The sequence below is a fragment of the Rhinatrema bivittatum genome, chromosome 2 (assembly GCF_901001135.1).
Source record: "Rhinatrema bivittatum chromosome 2, aRhiBiv1.1, whole genome shotgun sequence".
NCBI classification, from domain to species: Eukaryota; Metazoa; Chordata; class Amphibia; order Gymnophiona; family Rhinatrematidae; genus Rhinatrema; species Rhinatrema bivittatum.
The window spans coordinates 36,588,317-36,610,907 of NC_042616.1; the positions used below are offsets into that span (position 1 = coordinate 36,588,317).

The 22,591-nt window shown below is 48.3% G+C and overlaps 1 protein-coding gene across 1 annotated transcript in view; it reads right to left on the reverse strand.

The window, feature by feature from the left end:
- Window positions 1-22,591, reverse strand: part of LOC115083828 (gastrula zinc finger protein XlCGF57.1-like) — a 52,524-nt gene that overhangs the window by 18,905 nt on the left and 11,028 nt on the right. The window contains exon 3 of the mRNA XM_029587852.1: window positions 12,778-12,897. Within this exon, the coding sequence (XP_029443712.1) occupies window positions 12,778-12,897 (120 nt within the window). The remainder of the gene's footprint in view (window positions 1-12,777; window positions 12,898-22,591) is intronic.

Below are 22,591 nucleotides of genomic sequence, written 5' to 3' on the forward strand. Positions count from 1 at the left end.
AAGTTGAGTGTTTGTGCACGGGACGTCTCGGGCACGCGCGTTCGCGTGCCTGACGTGCAACTGCCTGACGTTAAGTTGTATATGTGCACGTGGGGGTGAGTTTCTCAGGGAGTAGGGGCGCGAGTTAGGAGGCTCGTTGGAAGATTGGATTGTGCTCAGGGTTCTCGTGAAGTTAAGTTTTAAGAATGTTTTAAAAGGTACGTCACTTATTATTGTTTATAACTAGGCTGAGAGGAAGCGTTGGGGTTGTCTTGGCAACTTGACAGCAACCGCAAACGCAGCATCTCAGCCTGTCTCTGTACTTATTTTAAAAAGAAAAGTATCTGTAGCTTTGAAAAATTCATTATAAGTCTCTGGTAATGAAACTGGACTTGTTTTTAATGAACTTTCTTAGAATCTAATTATCAACTTGCTTCAGCTGAGTTTTGTTTATACTGAGTGTTGGAGTTACTTCGTTTATCTGCTTTGAAAACAAGTGTGTTATTAAAGAATTTTTTAAACTTCTTCTGGATACAAGTTTTGCTTCAATTCAAGGTCAGTGTTTAAAAGACTGTCTGTTAAAGATCCATATAAATTCTAAAATCATAAATTTAACTAGAGTCCACATAAATCAATATAGACAGCTAACAGTTTGCCAAGACCATGGACTCCGTGGATCTTTCTGGTCTACAAGCCATTCCAGGATTGGCTCAAAGATTGCAACAGCAGCAGCATTGCCTAGATGTTCTAACTGCTACTGTAAATAGATTAGTTAATCGTCTTGAAGCAGCACCTTCTGTGGTTATGCCACCATCAGTTCCTCCAGTAGTAGGTCCTGTAGCAATTTCACAATTACCTGCGCCTCCTCGTTATGCTGGGGATGCTAAACAGTGTCGGGGATTTATTAATCACTGCCTCATAAGGTTTACTCTCCAACCTACACAGTTCGCATCTGATCAAGTAAAGACAGCGTTTATATTGTCCTTATTGGATGGAAGAGCCTTGGCATGGGCTTCTCCATTATGGGAGAGAGGAGATCCAATTTTGGGAGATCTTCAGCAATTTTTACATAATTTTAAGTTAGTATTTGATGAACCTGCTCGACAATCAACTGCAGCTTCAGAATTGTTACACCTTCGTCAGGGTTCACGACCCTTGGTTGAATATGCGGTGGAATTTCGTACATTGGCATCGGAGCTTGGATGGCGTGAGGATAGTCTTCGTAGTATATTTTTAGAAGGACTATCACCTCGAATTAAGGATGAGTTAGCAGCAAGAGATCTACCAGATGATCTTGAGGAGCTTATAAATTTGGCTGGAAGAGTTGATCGCAGACTTCAACAACGTGTTCGAGAACTTAAATCAGTTCGAAGGCCTGTTACCCTTGCCCCTTCTTTCTCTCAACCATTGACAGTATCTTCGGAGCATCAGTCATCTCAAAGTACAGAACCCATGCAATTGGGTCGTGCTCCTCTTACTCCAGAAGAGAGGAAGCGTAGGCGCACTTTAGGTCTGTGTTTATATTGTGGAGGCAAGGGCCATATGTTGGCACAATGCAAGGATCGTCCGGAAAACTGTCAAGCCTAGGTATTACAGGGGGGCTAATCCTAGGTTATGCGAGTTCTGCTCCCCGAGAATGTACTGTTCCGGTTACTTTAGAATATCCTGGAGGAACTTTCTCTACACAAGCTTTTATTGATTCTGGAGCAGGAGGAAATTTTATTCTTGCGGATATAGTACAACAGTTACGATTGTCAGAGTTTCCTCATAGTCCACCACTTCGAGTTTCTTCCATTCATGGGACTCCTTTACCAGGAAGTATTTCTTCCATTACAGCTCCATTGACATTATATACAGGAATTCTTCATAAGGAGGAGATTTCTTTTTATATTTTACATAAATCTATTCACCCAATAGTATTGGGAATGCCGTGGCTTCAAAAACACTCACCAAGCATAGATTGGAGATCGTTACAAATCACTTCTTGGAGTACAAATTGTTTTTCTAATTGTTTAAGCAAATTACCACGTCCTAGAATATCTTTGGCTGTTACTCTTATGTCATTACCAGCCCAGTACAAGGAGTATGCTGATGTATTTTCTAAAGAAAAGGCAGAACTGTTACCTGAACATCAAAGATTTGACTGTGCTATTGATTTATTACCTGGAACTATTCCACCACGAGGAAGGGTTTATCCTTTATCATTACCGGAGACTCAAGCTATGTCACTATATATTCAGGAAAATCTTGAAAAAGGATTTATTAGGCCATCTACTTCTCCAGCAGGAGCTGGATTTTTCTTCGTGGCAAAGAAGGATGGAACTCTCAGACCCTGCATAGATTATAGAGGACTTAATTCCATCACTCGAAGAGATCGATATCCTTTACCTCTCATTCCAGAATTGTTAGATCGTTTGCAGGGAGCTAGGATATTTACAAAATTGGATCTTCGTGGAGCATATAATTTGATTCGTATTAGACCTGGTGACGAATGGAAGACAGCCTTTAATACGCGAGATGGGCATTATGAATATCTAGTTATGCCTTTTGGACTATGCAATGCACCGGCAATTTTTCAAAATTTAATGAATGAAATTTTTAGAGACATGCTTCAAACAACAGTAGTTGTATATCTTGACGATGTTCTAATTTTTTCCAAAGATATATTTTCTCATCGACGGCATGTACGTTTAGTATTACAACGACTTCGAGAAAATTGTCTATTTGCCAAATTGGAAAAATGTTTATTTGAACAAACTTCTGTACCATTTTTAGGATATATAGTCTCCACTTCTGGATTCCATATGGATCCAGATAAAGTATTAGCGATAAAAGAATGGCCTCAACCTGTAGGAATAAAGGCTCTCCAGCGCTTTTTGGGATTTGCTAATTTTTATAGACATTTTATTCCACATTACTCTCAAAAAGTAGCACCATTGACCACTTTGACTAAAAGAGGAGCTAATACTAAAGAATGGTCTATGGAGGCTGTACAAGCATTTGAGAATTTAAAACAAGCGTTTCTAAAAGATACTTGTTTACATCATCCGGATCCGACACGACCTTTTATAGTGGAAGTAGATGCATCTGATATAGCGGTTGGGGCAGTCCTTTGTCAATTATCAGGAAAAGGAACACTTCTTCCCTGTTCCTATTACTCAAAGAAGTTTACTCCTGCTGAAAGGAATTATGGAATTGGAGACAAAGAACTTCTAGCTATCAAGATGGCATTTGAGGAGTGGCGTCAGTGGTTAGAAGGAGCCCAACATCCGATTACTGTATATACAGATCATAAAAATCTAGAATATTTGTGTCATGCACAACGATTGAATCCTCGACAGGCTCGCTGGTCATTATTTTTTAGTCGTTTTAATTTTCTTTTACATTATAGACCAGCTTCAAAAAATATAAGAGCTGATGCACTTTCTCGAATTTCTGAAGCTGAAGATGTACCAGCTAATCCTCAATATATTGATCCTGCAAGGATAAATCTCACTCTCACTGAAGTAGCACCAGCAGGGAGGATGGTAGTGCCCTTTCGATTACGCAAAAAAGTCTTGTCGTGGGCTCACAATTCGTTTACGGCTGGTCATCCTGGGAGAGTTCGTACTCAGGAATTGTTATCCCGCTACTATTGGTGGCCACGAGTGAATCAGGATATCAAGGTATACGTAGATTCTTGTCCAACTTGTGCTAAGCAAAAACCTTTACCTGGCCGTCCATGGGGATTGTTACAACCACTCCCTATTCCAGTAGAACCTTGGACACATCTTTCTATGGATTTTATTGTAGATTTACCCATGTCTGATGGGAAACAAGTAATTTGGGTAATAGTAGATAGATTTTCAAAGATGGCACATTTTGTTGCTCTAAAGAAGATTCCAACAGCTTTGGAACTAGCACAATTATTCTTTAATCATGTTTTCCGTTTACATGGTTTACCCCAGCATATTAATTCAGATAGAGGTTCTCAATTTACTGCTAAGTTTTGGAGAGCTATTTGTAAAAAATTCAATATTCAGTTGGATTACAGTTCAGCATTTCATCCACAAACTAATGGACAAGTAGAAAGGGTAAATAGAATTCTTAAATCTTATTTGCGTTCATTTGTGAATGAAAGACAAAATGACTGGGTATCACTTTTATCGTGGGCAGAATTTTCTTATAATCATCACATGCAATCTGCCACAGGATTTTCACCATTTCAGGTAGTTTATGAGAAGCAATTAAAGCCTCCTCTGCCTCTTCCGTTGGATGTATCTTCACCAGCAGCACATAATATGTCTTTACAAATACAATCGCTTTGGGAAACTACACGAAACAATCTAATAAAAGCTAGTTCGGCAGCCAAAAAGACTACGGATAGTCATCGAAGAATTGCACCTATTTTTCAACCTGGGGATAAAGTTTGGCTAAGCACAGGAAATATCCATTTAAAATTACCCTCTATGCGTTTGGCTCCCAAGTACATTGGTCCATTTGTAATTTTAGAGCGTATTGGACAAGTTTCCTATAGACTTAAATTGCCTACGAGACTAAAAATTCATAATGTATTTCATGTGTCATTACTTAAACCTTTAATTACATCTAGATTCCGAAAAGTTCCATCAGAATCTTTTAATACAGCAGCTGATGAGGACGTTATTTATGAAGTGCAAGATATTCTTGACGTACGGATTCTTCATAGACGTTGGGAATATTTGATATCTTGGGAGGGGTTTGGTGCTGAGGAAAATACTTGGGAACCAGCTTCAAACATTTTAGATAAATCTTTGTTACTACAGTTTCATCAAGATAACCCAGATAAGCCGAAACCTCCAGAAAGGGGGATTAAGAGAGGGGGTACTGTAATAAAATTACCTTTTGTGGATTTAAGGTGGGGACGCCGTTTTCGCCGGCTTTGCTGGCCTGCACGGCGCTTTGGGGAGGTTCATTAAGTTGAGTGTTTGTGCACGGGACGTCTCGGGCACGCGCGCGTTCGCATGCCTGACGTGCAACTGCCTGACGTTAAGTTGTATATGTGCACGTGGGGGTGAGTTTCTCAGGGAGTAGGGGCGCGAGTTAGGAGGCTCGTTGGAAGATTGGATTGTGCTCAGGGTTCTCGTGAAGTTAAGTTTTAAGAATGTTTTAAAAGGTACGTCACTTATTATTGTTTATAACTAGGCTGAGAGGAAGCGTTGGGGTTGTCTTGGCAACTTGACAGCAACCGCAAACGCAGCATCTCAGCCTGTCTCTGTACTTATTTTAAAAAGAAAAGTATCTGTAGCTTTGAAAAATTCATTATAAGTCTCTGGTAATGAAACTGGACTTGTTTTTAATGAACTTTCTTAGAATCTAATTATCAACTTGCTTCAGCTGAGTTTTGTTTATACTGAGTGTTGGAGTTACTTCGTTTATCTGCTTTGAAAACAAGTGTGTTATTAAAGAATTTTTTAAACTTCTTCTGGATACAAGTTTTGCTTCAATTCAAGGTCAGTGTTTAAAAGACTGTCTGTTAAAGATCCATATAAATTCTAAAATCATAAATTTAACTAGAGTCCACATAAATCAATATAGACAGCTAACACAGCCCTGCCTCGTACCCCTTTGTACTGGGATCAGCTCAGAATACCCTCCATTTACCCTGATACTAGCCTTTGGTTAGTTATACAATGCTTGAATCCAGTTTATAAAATATTTCCCCAAGCCCATTTTCTTCAACACTTTAAATAAGAAGGGCCAATAGACCCTATTAAATGCTTTTACAGTGACTATTGCTAGCACAACATATGGAATATCCTGATGTTTTACCCACCACGTTAAACTGAAAACCCTCTGCACATCATCTGCAGCTAGCCTGCCTGGAACAAAGCCCGACTGATCCCCATGAATTAATAAATGGGCCACGTTACCTAAACGCAGAACTAATACCTTTACCAACATTTTTAGATCCAGATTTATTAAGGAGGTGGGCCGGTACTGTTAGGAATTGTGGACCCTTGGCCCGAGGCGGGGTTGTTGCTACTTGAAGGGTTGGGCCCCACAGGTCCCCCACCGTCGGGAGGCGAGGCTGGCCGGGAACAGAGGCGAGCTGGAACTTCACCTGTGCCGACCCTCGTTCCCCGCAGGTTGAGCCCTTGGATGCCAGAGCTGGCAGGGCTTAGGAGCACCGCTGTGTGGCTGGTCCCGGAGAGGGTAGGCGAGTGGGTGCAGAGAGTGTCAGAGAGGTTAGGCACAGTTCGAGACAGGAGCACTCTCGGAGGGAGGAGGAGAAAGAGTCTCAAGGAGTGCAAGGCCACTGCAGCTCTGAAGGGAGTAGAGCAGGACCACGAGGGAGTGGCCTCGAGGTGAGGAGGCGCAGGTGCAGAGACGCGAACTGGAGTATGCTGGATAAGGGCTAGAGCGGGAAAAACCGCTGTAGCAGGTGCCGGGAGAGCAGCAGCGCAGAGGTACTGCTTGAGACACGGCAAGGCGGTGCCAAGCCCTCCTACAGCAGCAGCGCTGAGGGGTGCTCTGAGGCGCGGGGCGCTGAGGCACAGTCTGGTGGAGTACTGCGCTGAGCCAAATCTTGATGAGGAAAGGCTCTGTAGCAAAGACCTCAAGAAGTAGTGCCGTGGGGGTCCCAAAGAGCAGCGGGTACTGCGGTAGGGACTCACAAGTAAAGAAGCACTGAGCCTGGCCCTGAGGAGCAGGAAGCGCCAAAGAGAGTCCAAGTGAAGTGGCGCTGAGCCAGTGCTCATGGAGGCGGGAAGCGCTGAGAGAGAGTCCAGGTGAAGTGTCGCTGAGCCAGTGCTCGTGGAGGCGGGAAGCGCTGAGAGAGAGTCCAGGTGAAGTTGCGCTGAGCCTGGCCTTGAGGAGCGGGAAGTGCTTGAGAGAAAGTCCAGGTGAAGTAGTGCTGAGCCAGGGCCCGCGGAGCGGGAAGCGCTGGGAGAGAGTCTGGGTGAAGTTGTGCTGAGCCTGGCCCCGAGGAGCGGGAAGCACTGGGAGACAGTCCAGGTGGAGTAGCACTGAGCCAGTGCCCGCGGAGCGGGAAGCGCCGAGACAGAAACCCGGAAGGAGAAGAGCAGCGATCCGAAGGCAGGAACAACTAGTCCGTGGAAAAGGTAGGCACCAAAAGGAACCAAGGAACTCGTTACCAAGTCGGTTAGTGGTGGCTAGAGGAGAGGCTTAAATATCCCGGGTCGGTGATGTCATTGTTACGACTGGGCTCCGGTCAGGAGTCGTGAACACCACCCAGAAGGGTGGCTCCAGGTTGAGAGAGACAGGAATGGCTAAAACAGAGTCTGGGTCCAGGCTGGGTCAGGGCAGGCGGCAGATAGCAATGTCTAGGTTCAGGCTGAATCAGGGCAGGCGGCAGAAAGCAGTGTCTAGGTTCAGGCTGGGTCAGGGCAGGCGGCAGATAGCAGTGTCTAGGTTCAGGCTGGGTCAGGGCAGGCGGCAGAAAGCAGTGTCTAGGTTCAGGCTGGGTCAGGGCACAGTAAGCAGGGCAAGGCAGGTCAGAAGGCCCGTAGGCCACACACCACACAGAAGGCCCGTAGGCCACACACCGTAGTCGGGGCAAGGCAGGTCAGAAGGCCCGTAGGCCACACACCGTAATCGGGGCAAGGCAGGTCAGAAGGCCCGTAGGCCACACACACACAGAAGGCCCGTAGGCCACACACCGTAAGGCAGGTCAGAAGGCCCGTAGGCCACACACCGTAAGCAGAGCAAGGCAGGTCAGAAGGCCCGTAGGCCACACACACACAGAAGGCCCGAAGGCCACACACCGAAAGGCAGGTCAGAAGGCCCGTAGGCCACACACCGTAAGCAGAGCAAGGCAGGTCAGAAGGCCCGTAGGCCACACATACACAGAAGGCCGTAGGCCACACACCGTAAGCAGAGCAAGGCAGGTCAGAAGGCCCGTAGGCCACACATACACAGAAGGCCCGTAGGCCACACACCGTAAGCGGGGCAAGGCAGGTCAGAAGGCCCGTAGGCCACACACACACAGAAGGCCCGAAGGCCGCGCAAGGCAAGGCAAGGAAAGGCCCGAAGGCCGCGCAGGGCAAGACAAGGAAAGGCCCGAAGGCCGCGCAAGGTAAAGCAGGCTAGAGCAGGGAGCCCAGGTGAGCTCGATGCCGAAGCACCGAGGCAACTGTCAGGCAGGGTTATAAAGGCACACCCAGAGCATAGAGTGGACAGAGGAGATGGACTGGGCCTGTCAGGAAAGCCAGCACTAGAGGGACCCCTGGTGGTGAGGCGGTTGCACTGCAGCCAAAACTGTAACAGTCATCAGCCGGGGACGAGCCTGGAGTTCCCGCCATTGGCCCTTTAAAGAGAGGACAGTTGGCGCACGTGCACGCCTAGAGAGGTCCAGGATTGGAACACTGGTTGGCAGAGTCCCAGCCGCCCCATGGAGTGCAAAGAGCCAGGAGGAACGCAGCGGTGGCCTTCGTGCGTCCAGAACGAGTTTTTTTACATTTGAAATTTTGCGCCTTCCTTACCCTGGCATTACTATGCTGGAGCTAGTGGTAGCTGGCGGTTCGTGGTTTCCTGCTTTTCAATCATGAAAACTCTTCACTTCCTTGTCATGCTGACTTTTTTCTTGCATCTGCGAGCAAGAATTAGGGCAGCCAGACGAGGGAGGGCAACTGCAAATAATTCTGCCAATGATAGAAGATCAGAGGACAATGTGGCGGCAAAAGGTACAGATTAGCAAATGGCTTAAATCCTTAAATCTGTTACTTGGATGTCCAATTCCTGGGCCATTACAAGACGTCCTGGTTTTCATCGTCCATAACACTGTCAAAAGGATACCTTAAAGTTGAATGGCCATTACTAGAACAATAAATGGACGCCCAAGTCCAGGTCGTCTGTGAAAGGCTCAGGTCTTGGGCATCCTTAATTAACAAAGGCCTTTTATGAACCTTGAAGTCTTCGGTCTGTTTAAAAACGTGTGCTTTTGGATCCTACCCGCCCCACAGATGTGATAGGCTGAGGATGTGTATGGGGCAGTTGGTCTAACAGGGTTTAAAAATAATGTGATGGACCCTTAGTCAAACCCAGTATGGCATGTCTTATGTTCCTATGTTTTCAGGTGCAACCCAGAGCCATCTATAGACCCTGCAGGCAGCATCTTATTCGGCCACGCACAACTCTCCTTGTTGTGCGAAGATATCGTCTCAGCTCTCGGGCAATTGAGACCCTGTATGAGGACCTGCGCAATGATAGTGATCCAATCTCTTCTTGCAACCATGCGGACCCTGGCCTGGCGTAACTTCTGTATGCCTTGCATTTTTTCGTCACAGGAAGTCTCCAGAATACAGTAGGACTGGTTTGCGGGATGAATCAGTCCTCAGTCTCACGGCACTTTGGACAACTTAAGGGCTATGATGAAACATATGCGACAGTATATCTATTTCCCAGTGGACCCAGGGCAACTGCAGGAGATCTGGCATGGATTCTTTGAAACGGCTGTGATGCCCAATGCATTAGGTGCAAAAGACTGCACTCATATTGCACTGACCCCCAGCTCGGAACAGGAGAGTGCACTCCACAATCGGAAGTCATTCCATTCAATGAATGTGCAGGTGGTATATGATGTGCATCAACGAATCCTGAATGTAGTATCTAGGTTTTAAGGGAGTTGCCACAATTCCTACATCCTTGCCCGTCTGTCACTTGGAACCAATTACCCAGAAGGAAAATATGGCAATGGCTGGTTGCTCGGTAAATAATAATAGCTATCGGAAGGCATTATAGACAACCAGGTGGCAAGGAGGAATGCAGGACCCTATACAAGTAAATTGTTATATCCAGAAAGTAATTTGGTACAACCGTATTGGTAAGGTGGGCGGGGTATAAAATTAGCCAGTTATGTATATGCCGTACGAAGTAGTGTATACATGCCATATGAAGTAGTGTATATATGTGTTTCATGGTGTTTTGCCAGTGTTTTTTGATGCAATATTCCTTACTCCTTTTATAGGTGATGGCGGCTATGGCTTAAAAGCCATGGCTGTTGACGCCGCTCCTGGCCCTGAGCACTGCAGCCGAAAGACGGTACAACGAGGCATATACCAGCATTAGGTCTGTCATCGAGCGGACATTTGGTGTGCTGAAAGGATGATTCAGATGCTTGGACTGGCCAGGTGGTGCCCTCCAGTACAGTCCCGAAAAGGTTGCATATATTGTTATGGCCTGCTGCATGCTATATAACATAGCATTGCGCTTCGGGCTGGAAGTGGAGGTCCCTGAAAATTTGCCCCCAGATCCACCTCTACAGCCAACTGCAGAAGGGGACAACATAGTGCGAGGCTCAGAGGTTCGCCGAAGGGTCATTGCTGAGTATTTCTCGTGTAAGTTCTTATCAGAGTTACAAATAACACTTCTCCTCTTTCGAAGATATTGATCATGTTGGGAATAAGCTACTTAATTGTGCACAAATCTAAATCCATTCTTTTGTGTTTTCTATTTAGGAGTTGTAATTAGAGTCCAAAGGAGGCACTGAAGGATGTACCAGGATTGATTCCAAAATATCTTTTGTTATCTTTAGTTTTTTGATTACTTTTTAGTGAATAAACTAATTGTGTTTGTTTAGCGGAGTGTATCTGTGGATTAATGTATGTCCTTTACATCCTTGCTGGTCTGTGTCCCCTCGCCCCCTCCCCTCACTGGCCTATGTCCCCTCGCCCTCTCACCAACTTCCTTCGCTGGCCTGTGTCCCCTCGCTCTCTCGCCTTATCTTTAATAATATCATTGTTCTAGCACACTCTCAACTCCTCCCTTTAAGCCAATCGATATATACAATGTAGTACACACTCCATATTCATTTGCACATCCACATTCACTCCACTGGAACCATACCCTCCACCAAATCCCTACGGTGTCATGTCCTCTAATTGCCCACCTCCCTCTACCCTCATGTCTTCACTCCACCATCTCTTATGGTGAACTTCCCCCATTATGAGGAATGATTCCCAGTTGAACAGTGACCTAAATCACTGTTAATATCCTCACAATCCCATCCCATATTAATATTTATATACATCTCTGAAATCTATGGTTGCCCCAAAGCCCTCAGCTCTTTAAACACCCATCAGAGTCATATCTCCCCTTCAGCAGGGCCTCTCAAATCCCATATAAGCAAGCAATTACGCTCATAACTCAGTTTGAATATCAGAGACCCAGAGTCCCTTCCTCCTTATCAGCCGCTCACCGTTCCCAGTGATGAGTGACTCCTTGGATGCCTGCGCAGTCTTCTCCCAGCCCCTGGTACTCGTTGCCATTTTGGTTGTTCTTCCCTCCCATCTCTGCACAGGTGGGTTGTTGTTCTGAGCCTCTCCCAAAGAAAACACTCACTCCCGCTTCTCACAGAAAAAGCGCAACTGCCACCACCATCTTCACTCTGGCTGTTTTGCCTTCAATCGCAAAGGACAAACCAAAAGGGAAAAGCCAGCGATATTTTATGTCCTCTCTTTTCAACACAGTTATTCTAATTTTAAATTCTCAACACTTTCTTATTATAATATGTGAAATATCCTGAAAAACCTCCACCTTCTGGTCTCTCCAAGGGATTGGGTCCATTTTTCTGGCCAGCTGTGCCACCTTTTCTTTAACTGTAAAGTTATGAAAGTGGGCTACAATGTCTCGTGGTAAGTTCCATGCTGTGCACCAAGTGCCCTGTGCGTTCTCTCCAGTTTTATTATAGGCACTTTTTCCATTGCCTCATCTGCTTTGAGAATCATTGTGCATATGCTGCTTACAGCACCCCCCCCCCCCCCCCCGAAATCGAAGGTTCGCCCTCCTTGACCTGTTTTCCAGGTTTTCTAATTTTTCTTCCATCTCCTCTGCCACTTTTGTGAAGCCTGCCATTTCCTTATGGTAACTGACCATATCCGCAGCCTGCTCTTCCAGACGAGCCTCTGCTTCCTCCACTCTCTGACCCAGATCAGCGATGTCATCTCTCAGCTCTGACACCACCGCACCAACGTCTTCCTTCATCTTGGTCATATCCCTTCTAACCTCCACAAACCATTTTTTAAATTCTGCTCTGGTCGGGATACAGCTTTTGACCCTGTTCACTCCGGCAGCATCAGGGTCGGGAACGCGGCCTGCTGCGTCGCCCTCGCGGCCTTCCTCTACCTACTCCTCAAAACTCGCCGCCCGCATTAACTCTCTATTAGTCAAGGAGAAGTGCTTCAGGTCCGGTTGTTTTCTCTTTTGGGACATCCCAAGGCTTTCCCACAGACCTCTCTCAAAATGTTTGAAGTCACAGCGAGATCAGAGCACTCTGATGGCTAAAGATTGCTGGATCAGGGTAGGAGCTCTGGACTCAAGTTGCCATTTTCCCAGGTGATGTCACTTCTTCCCTCTTGCTTCAGCAATTCTAATGGAATTCTGGGCATATAGTTCCTTTCCATAAAAATTGTAAAAGTAATGTGTCCAATTTCCTGATATCTTTTTTGCAGTAATTGGATTGGGAGGTTTGAAGAATGTATAACCATTGAGGAAAAATTACCATTTTATATAAATGTATACACTCAACCAAGGAAAGAGGCAAATTCTGTCATTGTTGAAGTTTAAACTTTGAATATTTCAACAAAAGAGAGACATTAATTTTATATAGGAGGTTCAACTCTTCTGGCAAGTAAATACTCAAAATATTTTCAAGCATCAGAAGTCCACTGGAAAAGAAAATCATACTCCCACCAGGTCCGTATTGTCTTCAGTTAAGCCAAGACCTCATGCTTTGAGATGTTCAACTTGAATTCTGAAAATTGACCAAAATGATCAACAACATCTCTTAAGTAGTGCAATGAAGATTATTCCTGGACTCACCTGAGCAGCTGCTTTTCCCAGTTTCTCTTTCCTCTGATCCTGGCCCATCCCTGATATACGGCTCTTCCCCTTGATCAATGTGGGATATAATAGTAGGAATGGTGGTGGGAAAGCCTGTTCCTGGGGAAAGAATACTGCATTAGGTTTCCCAGAGTCACCAATGCTTAGTACACAATATAGGAAAACTGGTTCTTACCTGCTAATATTTGTTCCTGGAATACCACAGATCAGTTCAGACTCCTGTGACTTGCATCCTGCCAGCAAATGAAGCCAGAGAAAGTTTTACTGACTCTGCTACAAAACCTAATGTGCTACTACAGTCCCTCAGTATTGACCTGTACCCAAGCCAAGTGGTTCAAACGGAGCCTCACACATTCTTCTAAGCACTAGCGTAAGATTCCAAGATAGACAGACCTTGCTCACCAAAGGAAGCAAATTCTTCGCCCCCGAAGAAAACATATGACATCCGGATGCACGGACAGAGGATATCGCTGCACCTTACCCTGGAGACAGCCCAAAGCCTCTACCTGTCCTCTCAGAGAATTAAAGACCAGACCCTTGACCAAACCCTTCTTTAGAAAAGTCAAAATATGCGATACAGTAGCTTGAATAGGCTGCACCCTGTTAACGATACACCAAGACTCAAAGACCCTCCAAATCCTCACATATGCCAAGGATGTGGAAGGTCACCTGGCCTGCAATAACTGCTTGGAATATCCTCTCAGTCTCAGTCAACTCCTTTCAAAAGACAGGTCGCAAGACAGAAGTGAGCTTACTGATACTAAAATATTGGGCCTTGACAGAGAAGATTTCACAGATGGCCAAACCTCAGCAGTCCGACTATAGCCATGTTGACGATGACGTCATAGCCACTAGAATCACATTGCCTGGATGCTTCTCTATATGCCATATCAATTTGGCAAGACATAAAGAAGAATTCCTTGAGGCCTTGGTAGAACCAGAGCATTGATGCCATCTGTCCCGTATTCTCTCCAATGGCTATATAATTGAGATTCCTTGGTATTCTGTCTGGTCGCCATTAAGTACATATGAGTATATCCCCATCTCTGGTGAATGAGATGCATAGTCATCTCCCACAGTTCCCACTCCCTGGGGTCCAGCTTCCTAATACTGAGAAAATCTGCCTGAACATTGTCCACCCTGACGATGTGAGATGCCACTATTCAGGTGCTATTCTGTCCAGAAAATCAACTCCTGGGCCTCCTGAGGCAATGCCTGCCTCTTGGTTCCTCCCTGTTGGTTGATGTAGGTCACCATTGTTGCTTTGACTGATAGGAAATGCACCAGACAGTCGTGTAACCATGGCAGAAAGGCAAGCAAAGCATAATGCACTGCTCTAGTCTCTAATCAATTGATAGACCATGAAGCCTCTTTCTTCAACCACTGGCCCTGCACCGATTGATCCTGACACACTGCTTCCCAGCCCAAAAGGCTGGCATCGGTAGTGAGTATCACCCAATCTGGAACTTCTAATTTCACACCACTCTCCAGACTGGCACAAATAAGCCATCACAAAAGACTGTCCCTGCCTTCCCCCTTGAGAAGAAGGGGAAGATGAAACTCCTCCGATACTGGATTCCACTGGGAGAGAAGAGCCCTCTGAAGAGATTGCATATGCGTGAATGCCCAAGGCACTAGCTCCAATGTCGATGCCATAGAGCCCAGGACTTGCAAACAGTCCCAGACCTTGAGCATTGAAACCTTCAACAAGTATCAACTCCAGCATCCTCTCTTCCTCCCACGTGTTGAATTGAATCCCCAGATATTCCAGGGTCTGAGAGGGAATGAGATGGCTCTTCTCTAGATTCACCACCCAGCCCAGAGACTTCAACTGTATTAGCACCTTCTGTACCGACTGCAGCAGAGGTCCTCTGACTTCACTCAAATGAGCAAGTCAATCAAATACGGATACACCAGAAAATATGTGGAGCCATTACCAGACCAAATGGAAGGGCCCAAAATTGAAAATGTTCCCCTAGGGTCATGAAGCTCAGAAACCGCTGGTGCTCTGGCTGATGGCTATATGCAAATAAGCCTGTCAAATCCAGAGACGCTAAAAACTCCTTCTTGCATACTAGTTATGACAGACCTCAGGGTCTCCATACAGAAGCGAGGAACCCTGAGGGCTGCATTCACCTTCTTCAAATCCAAAATTAGGTGAAACATTCCCTCTTTTTTCAGCACCATGAAATAAATGGAGTACCTTCCTGTTCCATATTCCTCTCGAGGAACTGACACAATAGCCCCCAGACGTTGCAACCAATCCACTGCCCCTTGGAACAACTACCCACTTGATGTAAGGAGTGAAAGGGGAAACAATGTAAGCATGTCGTATCAGATGAGTAAATTCTAATGCATAGCCAAATTTTATTACACTGAGGACCCACTAGTCCATGATAATTTTGGTTCACTCCTCATAAAAAAGCGCCAAGCACCCTCTGATAGCCAGAACTGAAGAGTGGACCATCCTCGCCTCATTGCGAGAGCTTCACACCTCCTGCACCTGTACCAGGGTTGTCTAGGGATGGTTTATAACCCCAAAAGGACTGACCCTAGGACTGAGCTCTGGCTGCGGTTTGCCTCTGAAGCCCCAAAGTACTTTTAGTTTGGCGAAATCTCTTGTCTTCAAACCATGCCCAAGCAGGAAAAGATCTTCTGCCCTTTGGCTTGTCTTCTGGTGAGTTATGCACTTTGGACTTTCCCAGATGCTTCATTATCTCCTCCAAGTCCTCCCCAAACAAGAGCTTGCCCTTAAATGGAAGAGCTCACGGTTAAGATTTGAACCACATATCCGCCGACCAGTTTTGTAACCATAGTAATGTTCTGGCCAACACTGCAGATATCACGATCCTGGAAGATGTCCTAATCAAATTATATAAGGCATCTGCCCCATTCACCACAGCTGCTTCTAAACACTCAGCTTTCTCCGTTGCCACTCGCAATGTAGCCTGTCTCTCCTGTAATTGCTGGACCCAATTACAGACATTCTGCATAAAACATCTGCAAATTGCAGCCCTTATGCTCAGGGACGAGACCTCCAACTTACTATAGTTCTGAAGGAACTAAAAAATGAAATTTCTGATCTATTAGATAAAATTTGTGACCTATCATTAAAATCATCCATTGTACCTGAAGACTGGAGGGTGGCCTGTTACGCTTGGGCTGAGTTCAGGGGTAGTGAACACCACCCAAAAGGGTGGCTCCAGGTGGAGAGAGACAGGGATGGCTGGAAACCGTGTCTGGGTCCCGGCTGGGTCAGGGCAGACAGCAAGTAGCAGTGTCTGGGTCTAGGCTGGGTCAGGGCAGGCGGCAGTTAGCAGGGTCTGGGTCCAGGCTGGGTCAGGGCAGGAGGCAGATAGCAGTGTCTAGGTTCAGGCTGGGTCAGGGCAGGCGGCAGATAGCAGTGTCTAGGTTCAGGCTGGGTCAGGGCAGGAGGCAGAGCAAGGCAGGTCAGAAGGCCCGTAGGCCACACACACACAGAAGGCCCGTAGGCCAGACACCGTAAGCGGGGCAAGGCAGGTCAGAAGGCCCGTAGGCCACACACCGTAAGCGGGGCAAGGCAGGTCAGAAGGCCCGTAGGCCACACACACACAGAAGGCCCGTAGGCCACACACCGCAAGCGGGGCAAGGCAGGTCAGAAGGCCCGTAGGCCACACCCACACAGAAGGCCCGTAGGCCACACACAGTAAGCAGGGCAGAGAGCCCGTAGGCCAAACACACACAGACAGTAGAGCAGAGGGCCCGTAGGACCGCACGCACAGTAAGCAAGGCAGGGCAGAAGGTCCGAAGACCATACACAGCACAAGGTAGAAGGCCCGAAGGCCGCGCAAGGCAAGACAAGACAAGGTAGAAGGCCTGAAGGCCGCGCAAGGCAAGGCAAGGCAAGACAGAAGGCCCGAAGGCCACGCAAGGCAAGGCAAGACAAGACAAGGTAGAAGGCCCGAAGGCCGCGCAAGGCAAGGCAAGGCAAGACAGAAGGCCCGAAGGCCACGCAAGGCAAGGCAAGACAGAAGGCCCGAAGGCCACGCAAGGCAAGGCAAGGCAAGACAGAAGGCCCGAAGGCCACGCAAGGCAAGGCAAGACAGAAGGCCCGAAGGCCACGCAAGGCAAGGCAAGGCAAGACAAGGTAGAAGGCCTGAAGGCCGCGCAAGGCAAGGCAAGGCAAGACAGAAGGCCCGAAGGCCACGCAAGGCAGGGCAAGGCAAGACAAGGTAGAAGGCCCGAAGGCCGCGCAAGGCAAGGCAAGGCAAGACAGAAGGCCCGAAGGCCACACAAGGCAGGGCAAGGCAAGACAAGGTAGAAGGCCCGAAGGCCACGCAAGGCAAGGCAAGACAGAAGGCCCGAAGGCCACGCAAGGCAAGGCAAGGCAAGACAGAAGGCCCGAAGGCCACGCAAGGCAAGGCAAGGCAAGACAAGGTAGAAGGCCCGAAGGCAAGGCAAGGCTAGGCAAAGCAAGGTCAAAGGACCACACGCACAGCAAGCAAGGAAGGCTAGAGCAGGGAGCCCAGGCGAGCTCGATGCCGAAGCACTGAGGGAACTGTCAGGCAGGGTTATAAGGGAAAGCCCAGAACATAGAGAGGAGAAGGGAGATAGACTGGGCCTGTCAGGAGAGCCAGCTCTAGAGGGACCCCTGGTGGTGAGGCGGTTGCACAGCAGCCATAGCCGTAACAGTACCCCCCCCTCAAGGCCTTCCCCTCCTCCTGGATTCCAGTTTTGCAGGAGGTACTCAATAATAACGTGAGACCACTCCGGGGGCGATGCGGCAGGTTCAACTCCCTCCCGAGGCAGCAAGGCAGTCCATAACCCTTCCTGGAGTAATAAGGCAGACGCAACCCCAACCTGGGGCAGCAACATAGTCCATAACCCCTCCTGAGACAAGGCGGCAGAGTTAGACCCCTCCTGGGGTAGCAGAGGTGGTGCAGATTTCCATAACCCCTCTTGGGATGACAAGGGGAACATAAACCCCACCTGGGGCAGAGAAATAGTCCGTAATCCCTCCTGAGACGACAGCAGGACTGGTCCGGACCCTTCCAGGATCGGCATCAGGGCCGGCACAGACTCCTCCAGGGTCGGCGACCGTAGGACCAGTACGGGCCCCTCCCGAGTCGGCAGCTGGATCGGTACAGCAGGCTCAGATGGTTGAGTAACAAAGTCTGTTGGCAGGCCCGGTTCGGACCCCTCCGGGGACTGCAGCAGGGCCGGTTCGGACCCCTCCGGGGACTGCAGCAGGACCGGTTTGGACCCCTCCGGGGACTGCAGCAGGACCGGTTTGGACCCCTCCGGGGACGGCAGCAGGACCGGTTCAGCAGGCTCGGATGGCTGAGTCAGAAAGTCTGTCAGTAGGACCAGTTCAGACCCCTCCAGGGGCGGCAGCAAGACCGGTTCGGGCCCCTCCGGGAGCGGCAGCAAGACCGGTTCGGCAGTTTCAGACGGCTGAGAGACACAGTCTGTCAGTAGGACCGGTTCAGATCCTTCCGGGGCCAGCAGCAGGACCGGTTCGAGCCCCTCCGGGGGTGAAGCAGCGGGCTCGGACTCCACTCGAGGCGATGCAGCGGGCTCGGAACCCTCTCGGGATGATGCAACAGGTTCAGGCCCCTCTCGGGGTGATGCAGCAGGCTTGGGCCCCTCTTGGGGTGATGCAACAGGTTCGGGCCCCTCTCGGGGTGATGCAACAGGTTCAGGCCCCTCTCGGGGTGATGCAACAGGCTTGGACCCCTCTCGGGGTGATGCAACAGGTTCAGGCCCCTCTCGGGGTGATGAAACAGGCTTGGACCCCTCTCGGGGTGATGCCACAGGTTCAGACCCCTCGCGGGGTGATGCCACAGACTTGGACCCCTTGCGGGGAGATGCAGCAGAGTTGGACCCCTCTTGGGGTGGTGCAGCAGGCTCAGGCCCCTCTTGGGGTAATGCAGCAGTCTTGGAACCCGCTCGGGATGATGCAACAGGTTCAGGCCCCTCATGGGGTAATGCAGCATGCTTGGATGGCAGAGCAACAAGGTTAGAATTAAGGCGCAGAGAGGACAAAGATTGTACTGCCGTGGGCTTGATACCTTGAGTCAGAAGCTCCTGCTTTTGTTTCTGGAGGAGCTGCTTAGAGAGGGCACAGGCAGTTCTAGGACGTCTAGGGAAGGTGCTCGTTAGTGTCTTAACTGCAGCTGTGGGAAGCAGAGCTCTGCTAGAGTTAATTACTTCTCTCAGCTTTCGTTTCTGAGGCTCTAGCGTGGAAGTTATAGAAGGCTTCTTAACCCGGTGAGTTCTAAGATTTTCAGAATTAATACTTGTTTCCTGGTAGCAAGTTTTTTCCAAAGTGTCCAGAGATGAAGTGCTAGAATGCTTAATCCATAAACTGTTACATGAAATAATGTTGCTAACTGGGCCAGAAGCTGAACGCCCGGTAGTAGAACTAGCTGAGCTTTTGGGAGAAACAGATGGCCCGTTAGCTTTGCAGCGGGGGCAGGGTTCGCCTGGAGGCAAAAGGCACGGAATACATGAACATTTCCACCATCCTGGCTGTGGAGTAGAACAGTTTAAACACTCTTGATAGACAGAGACATTTCTCTTATTGCAGTTACTGCACGACCAGTGTTCCTGACCAGCAAGTTGGCAGGCTAGACAGTTCTGATAGCTTAGGTAATTCAAGGTCTGACAGGAATTGCAGGTATAAAACTTTGAAGGAGGCATCTTGTAATAGGGAAAAAAAAGTTGACTCACCGGTTTCGCACACAGACCTATCTCTTCCCCTGGAAATTTGATGGCTTCGGCATACTGTTACGCTTGGGCTGAGTTCAGGGGTAGTGAACACCACCCAAAAGGGTGGCTCCAGGTGGAGAGAGACAGGGATGGCTGGAAACCGTGTCTGGGTCCCGGCTGGGTCAGGGCAGACAGCAAGTAGCAGTGTCTGGGTCTAGGCTGGGTCAGGGCAGGCGGCAGTTAGCAGGGTCTGGGTCCAGGCTGGGTCAGGGCAGGAGGCAGATAGCAGTGTCTAGGTTCAGGCTGGGTCAGGGCAGGCGGCAGATAGCAGTGTCTAGGTTCAGGCTGGGTCAGGGCAGGAGGCAGAGCAAGGCAGGTCAGAAGGCCCGTAGGCCACACACACACAGAAGGCCCGTAGGCCACACACCGAAAGCGGGGCAAGGCAGGTCAGAAGGCCCGTAGGCCACACCCACACAGAAGGCCCGTAGGCCACACACAGTAAGCAGGGCAGAGAGCCCGTAGGCCAAACACACACAGACAGTAGAGCAGAGGGCCCGTAGGACCGCACGCACAGTAAGCAAGGCAGGGCAGGGCAGAAGGTCCGAAGACCATACACAGCACAAGGTAGAAGGCCCGAAGGCCGCGCAAGGCAAGGCAAGACAAGACAAGGTAGAAGGCCCGAAGGCCGCGCAAGGCAAGGCAAGGCAAGACAGAAGGCCCGAAGGCCACGCAAGGCAAGGCAAGACAAGGTAGAAGGCCCGAAGGCCGCGCAAGGCAAGGCAAGGCAAGACAGAAGGCCCGAAGGCCACGCAAGGCAAGGCAAGGCAAGACAGAAGGCCCGAAGGCCACGCAAGGCAAGGCAAGACAAGACAAGGTAGAAGGCCCGAAGGCCGCGCAAGGCAAGGCAAGACAGAAGGCCCGAAGGCCACGCAAGGCAGGGCAAGGCAAGACAAGGTAGAAGGCCCGAAGGCCACGCAAGGCAAGGCAAGGCAAGACAAGGTAGAAGGCCTGAAGGCCGCGCAAGGCAAGGCAAGGCAAGGCAAGACAGAAGGCCCGAAGGCCACACAAGGCAGGGCAAGGCAAGACAAGGTAGAAGGCCCGAAGGCCACGCAAGGCAAGGCAAGGCAAGGCAAGACAGAAGGCCCGAAGGCCACGCAAGGCAAGGCAAGACAAGGTAGAAGGCCCGAAGGCAAGGCAAGGCTAGGCAAAGCAAGGTCAAAGGACCACACGCACAGCAAGCAAGGAAGGCTAGAGCAGGGAGCCCAGGCGAGCTCGATGCCGAAGCACTGAGGGAACTGTCAGGCAGGGTTATAAGGGAAAGCCCAGAACATAGAGAGGAGAAGGGAGATAGACTGGGCCTGTCAGGAGAGCCAGCTCTAGAGGGACCCCTGGTGGTGAGGCGGTTGCACAGCAGCCATAGCCGTAACATGGCCAATGTAACCCCAATATTTAAAAAAGGCTCCAGGGGCGATCCAGGTAACTATAGACCAGTGAGCCTGACTTCAGTGCCGGGAAAAATAGTAGAAACTATTCTCAAGATCAAAATCGTGGAGCATATAGAAAGACATGATTTAATGGAACATAGTCAACATGGATTTAACCAAGGGAAGTCTTGCCTAACAAATCTGCTTCATTTTTTGAAGGGGTAAATAAACATGTGGATAAAGGTGAACCGGTAGATGTAGTGTATTTGGATTTTCAGAAGGCGTTTGACAAAGTCCCTCATGAGAGGCTTCTACGAAAACCAAAAAGTCATGGGGTAGGAGGCGATGTCCTTTCGTGGATTACAAACTGGTTAAAAGACAGGAAACAGAGAGTAGGATTAAATGGTCAATTTTCTCAGTGGAAAAAGGTAAACAGTGGAGTGCCTCAGGGATCTGTACTTGGACCGGTGCTTTTCAATATATATATAAATGATCTGGAAAGGAAATCGACGAGTGAGGTTATCAAATTTGCGGATGATAAAAATTATTCAGAGTAGTTAAATCACAAGCAGACTGTGATACATTACAGGAAGACCTTGCAAGACTGGAAGATTGGGCATCCAAATGGCAGATGAAATTTAATGTTAACAAGTGCAAGGTGTTGCATATAGGGAAAAATAACCCTTGCTGTAGTTACACGATGTTAGGTTCCATATTAGGAGCTACCACCCAGGAAAAAGATCTAGGCATCATAGTGGATAATACTTTAAAATCATCAGCTCAGTGTGCTGCAGCAGTCAAAAAAGCAAATAGAATGTTAGGAATTATTGGGAAGGGAATGGTTAATAGAACGGAAAATGTCATAATGCCTCTGTATCGCTCCATGGTGAGACCGCACCTTGAATACTGTGTACAAAAAAGATATAGTTGAATACTGTGTACAAAAAAGATATAGTTGCGATGGAGAAGGTACAGAGAAGGGCAACCAAAATGATAAAGGGGATGGAACAGCTCCCCTATGAGGAAAGGCTGAAGAGGTTAGGGCTGTTCAGCTTGGAGAAGAGACGGCTGAGGGGGGATATGATAGAGGTCTTTAAGATCATGAGAGGTCTTGAATGAGTAGATGTGACTCGGTTATTTACACTTTCGAATAATAGAAGGACCTGGGGGCATTCCATGAAGTTAGCAAGTAACACATTTAAGACTAATCGGAGAAAATTCTTTTTCACTCAACGCACAATAAAGCTCTGGAATTTGTTGCCAGAGGAGGTGGTTAGTGCAGTTAGTGTAGCTGGGTTCAAAAAAGGTTTGGATAAGTTGTTGGAGGAGAAGTCCATTAATGGCTATTAATCAATTATACTTAGGGAATAGCCACTGCTATTAATTGCATCAGTAGCATGGGTTCTTCTTAGTGTTTGGGTAATTGCCAGGTTCTTGTGGCCTGGTTTTGGCCTCTGTTGGAAACAGGATGCTGGGCTTGATGGACCCTTGGTCTGACCCAGCATGGCAATTTCTTATGTTCTTATCCTGCACATCTCTATAAGCGGCAGACCCCGCTACCGGAATGGTGGTCTTCTTGGTTACTGCCAACATTGAAGTATCGCCCTTAGGATGCGCCAAAAGCTCCAAAGTCTCCTCCAGCAATTGATAAAGCTTCACCATTGCTCTGCCAACCCTTA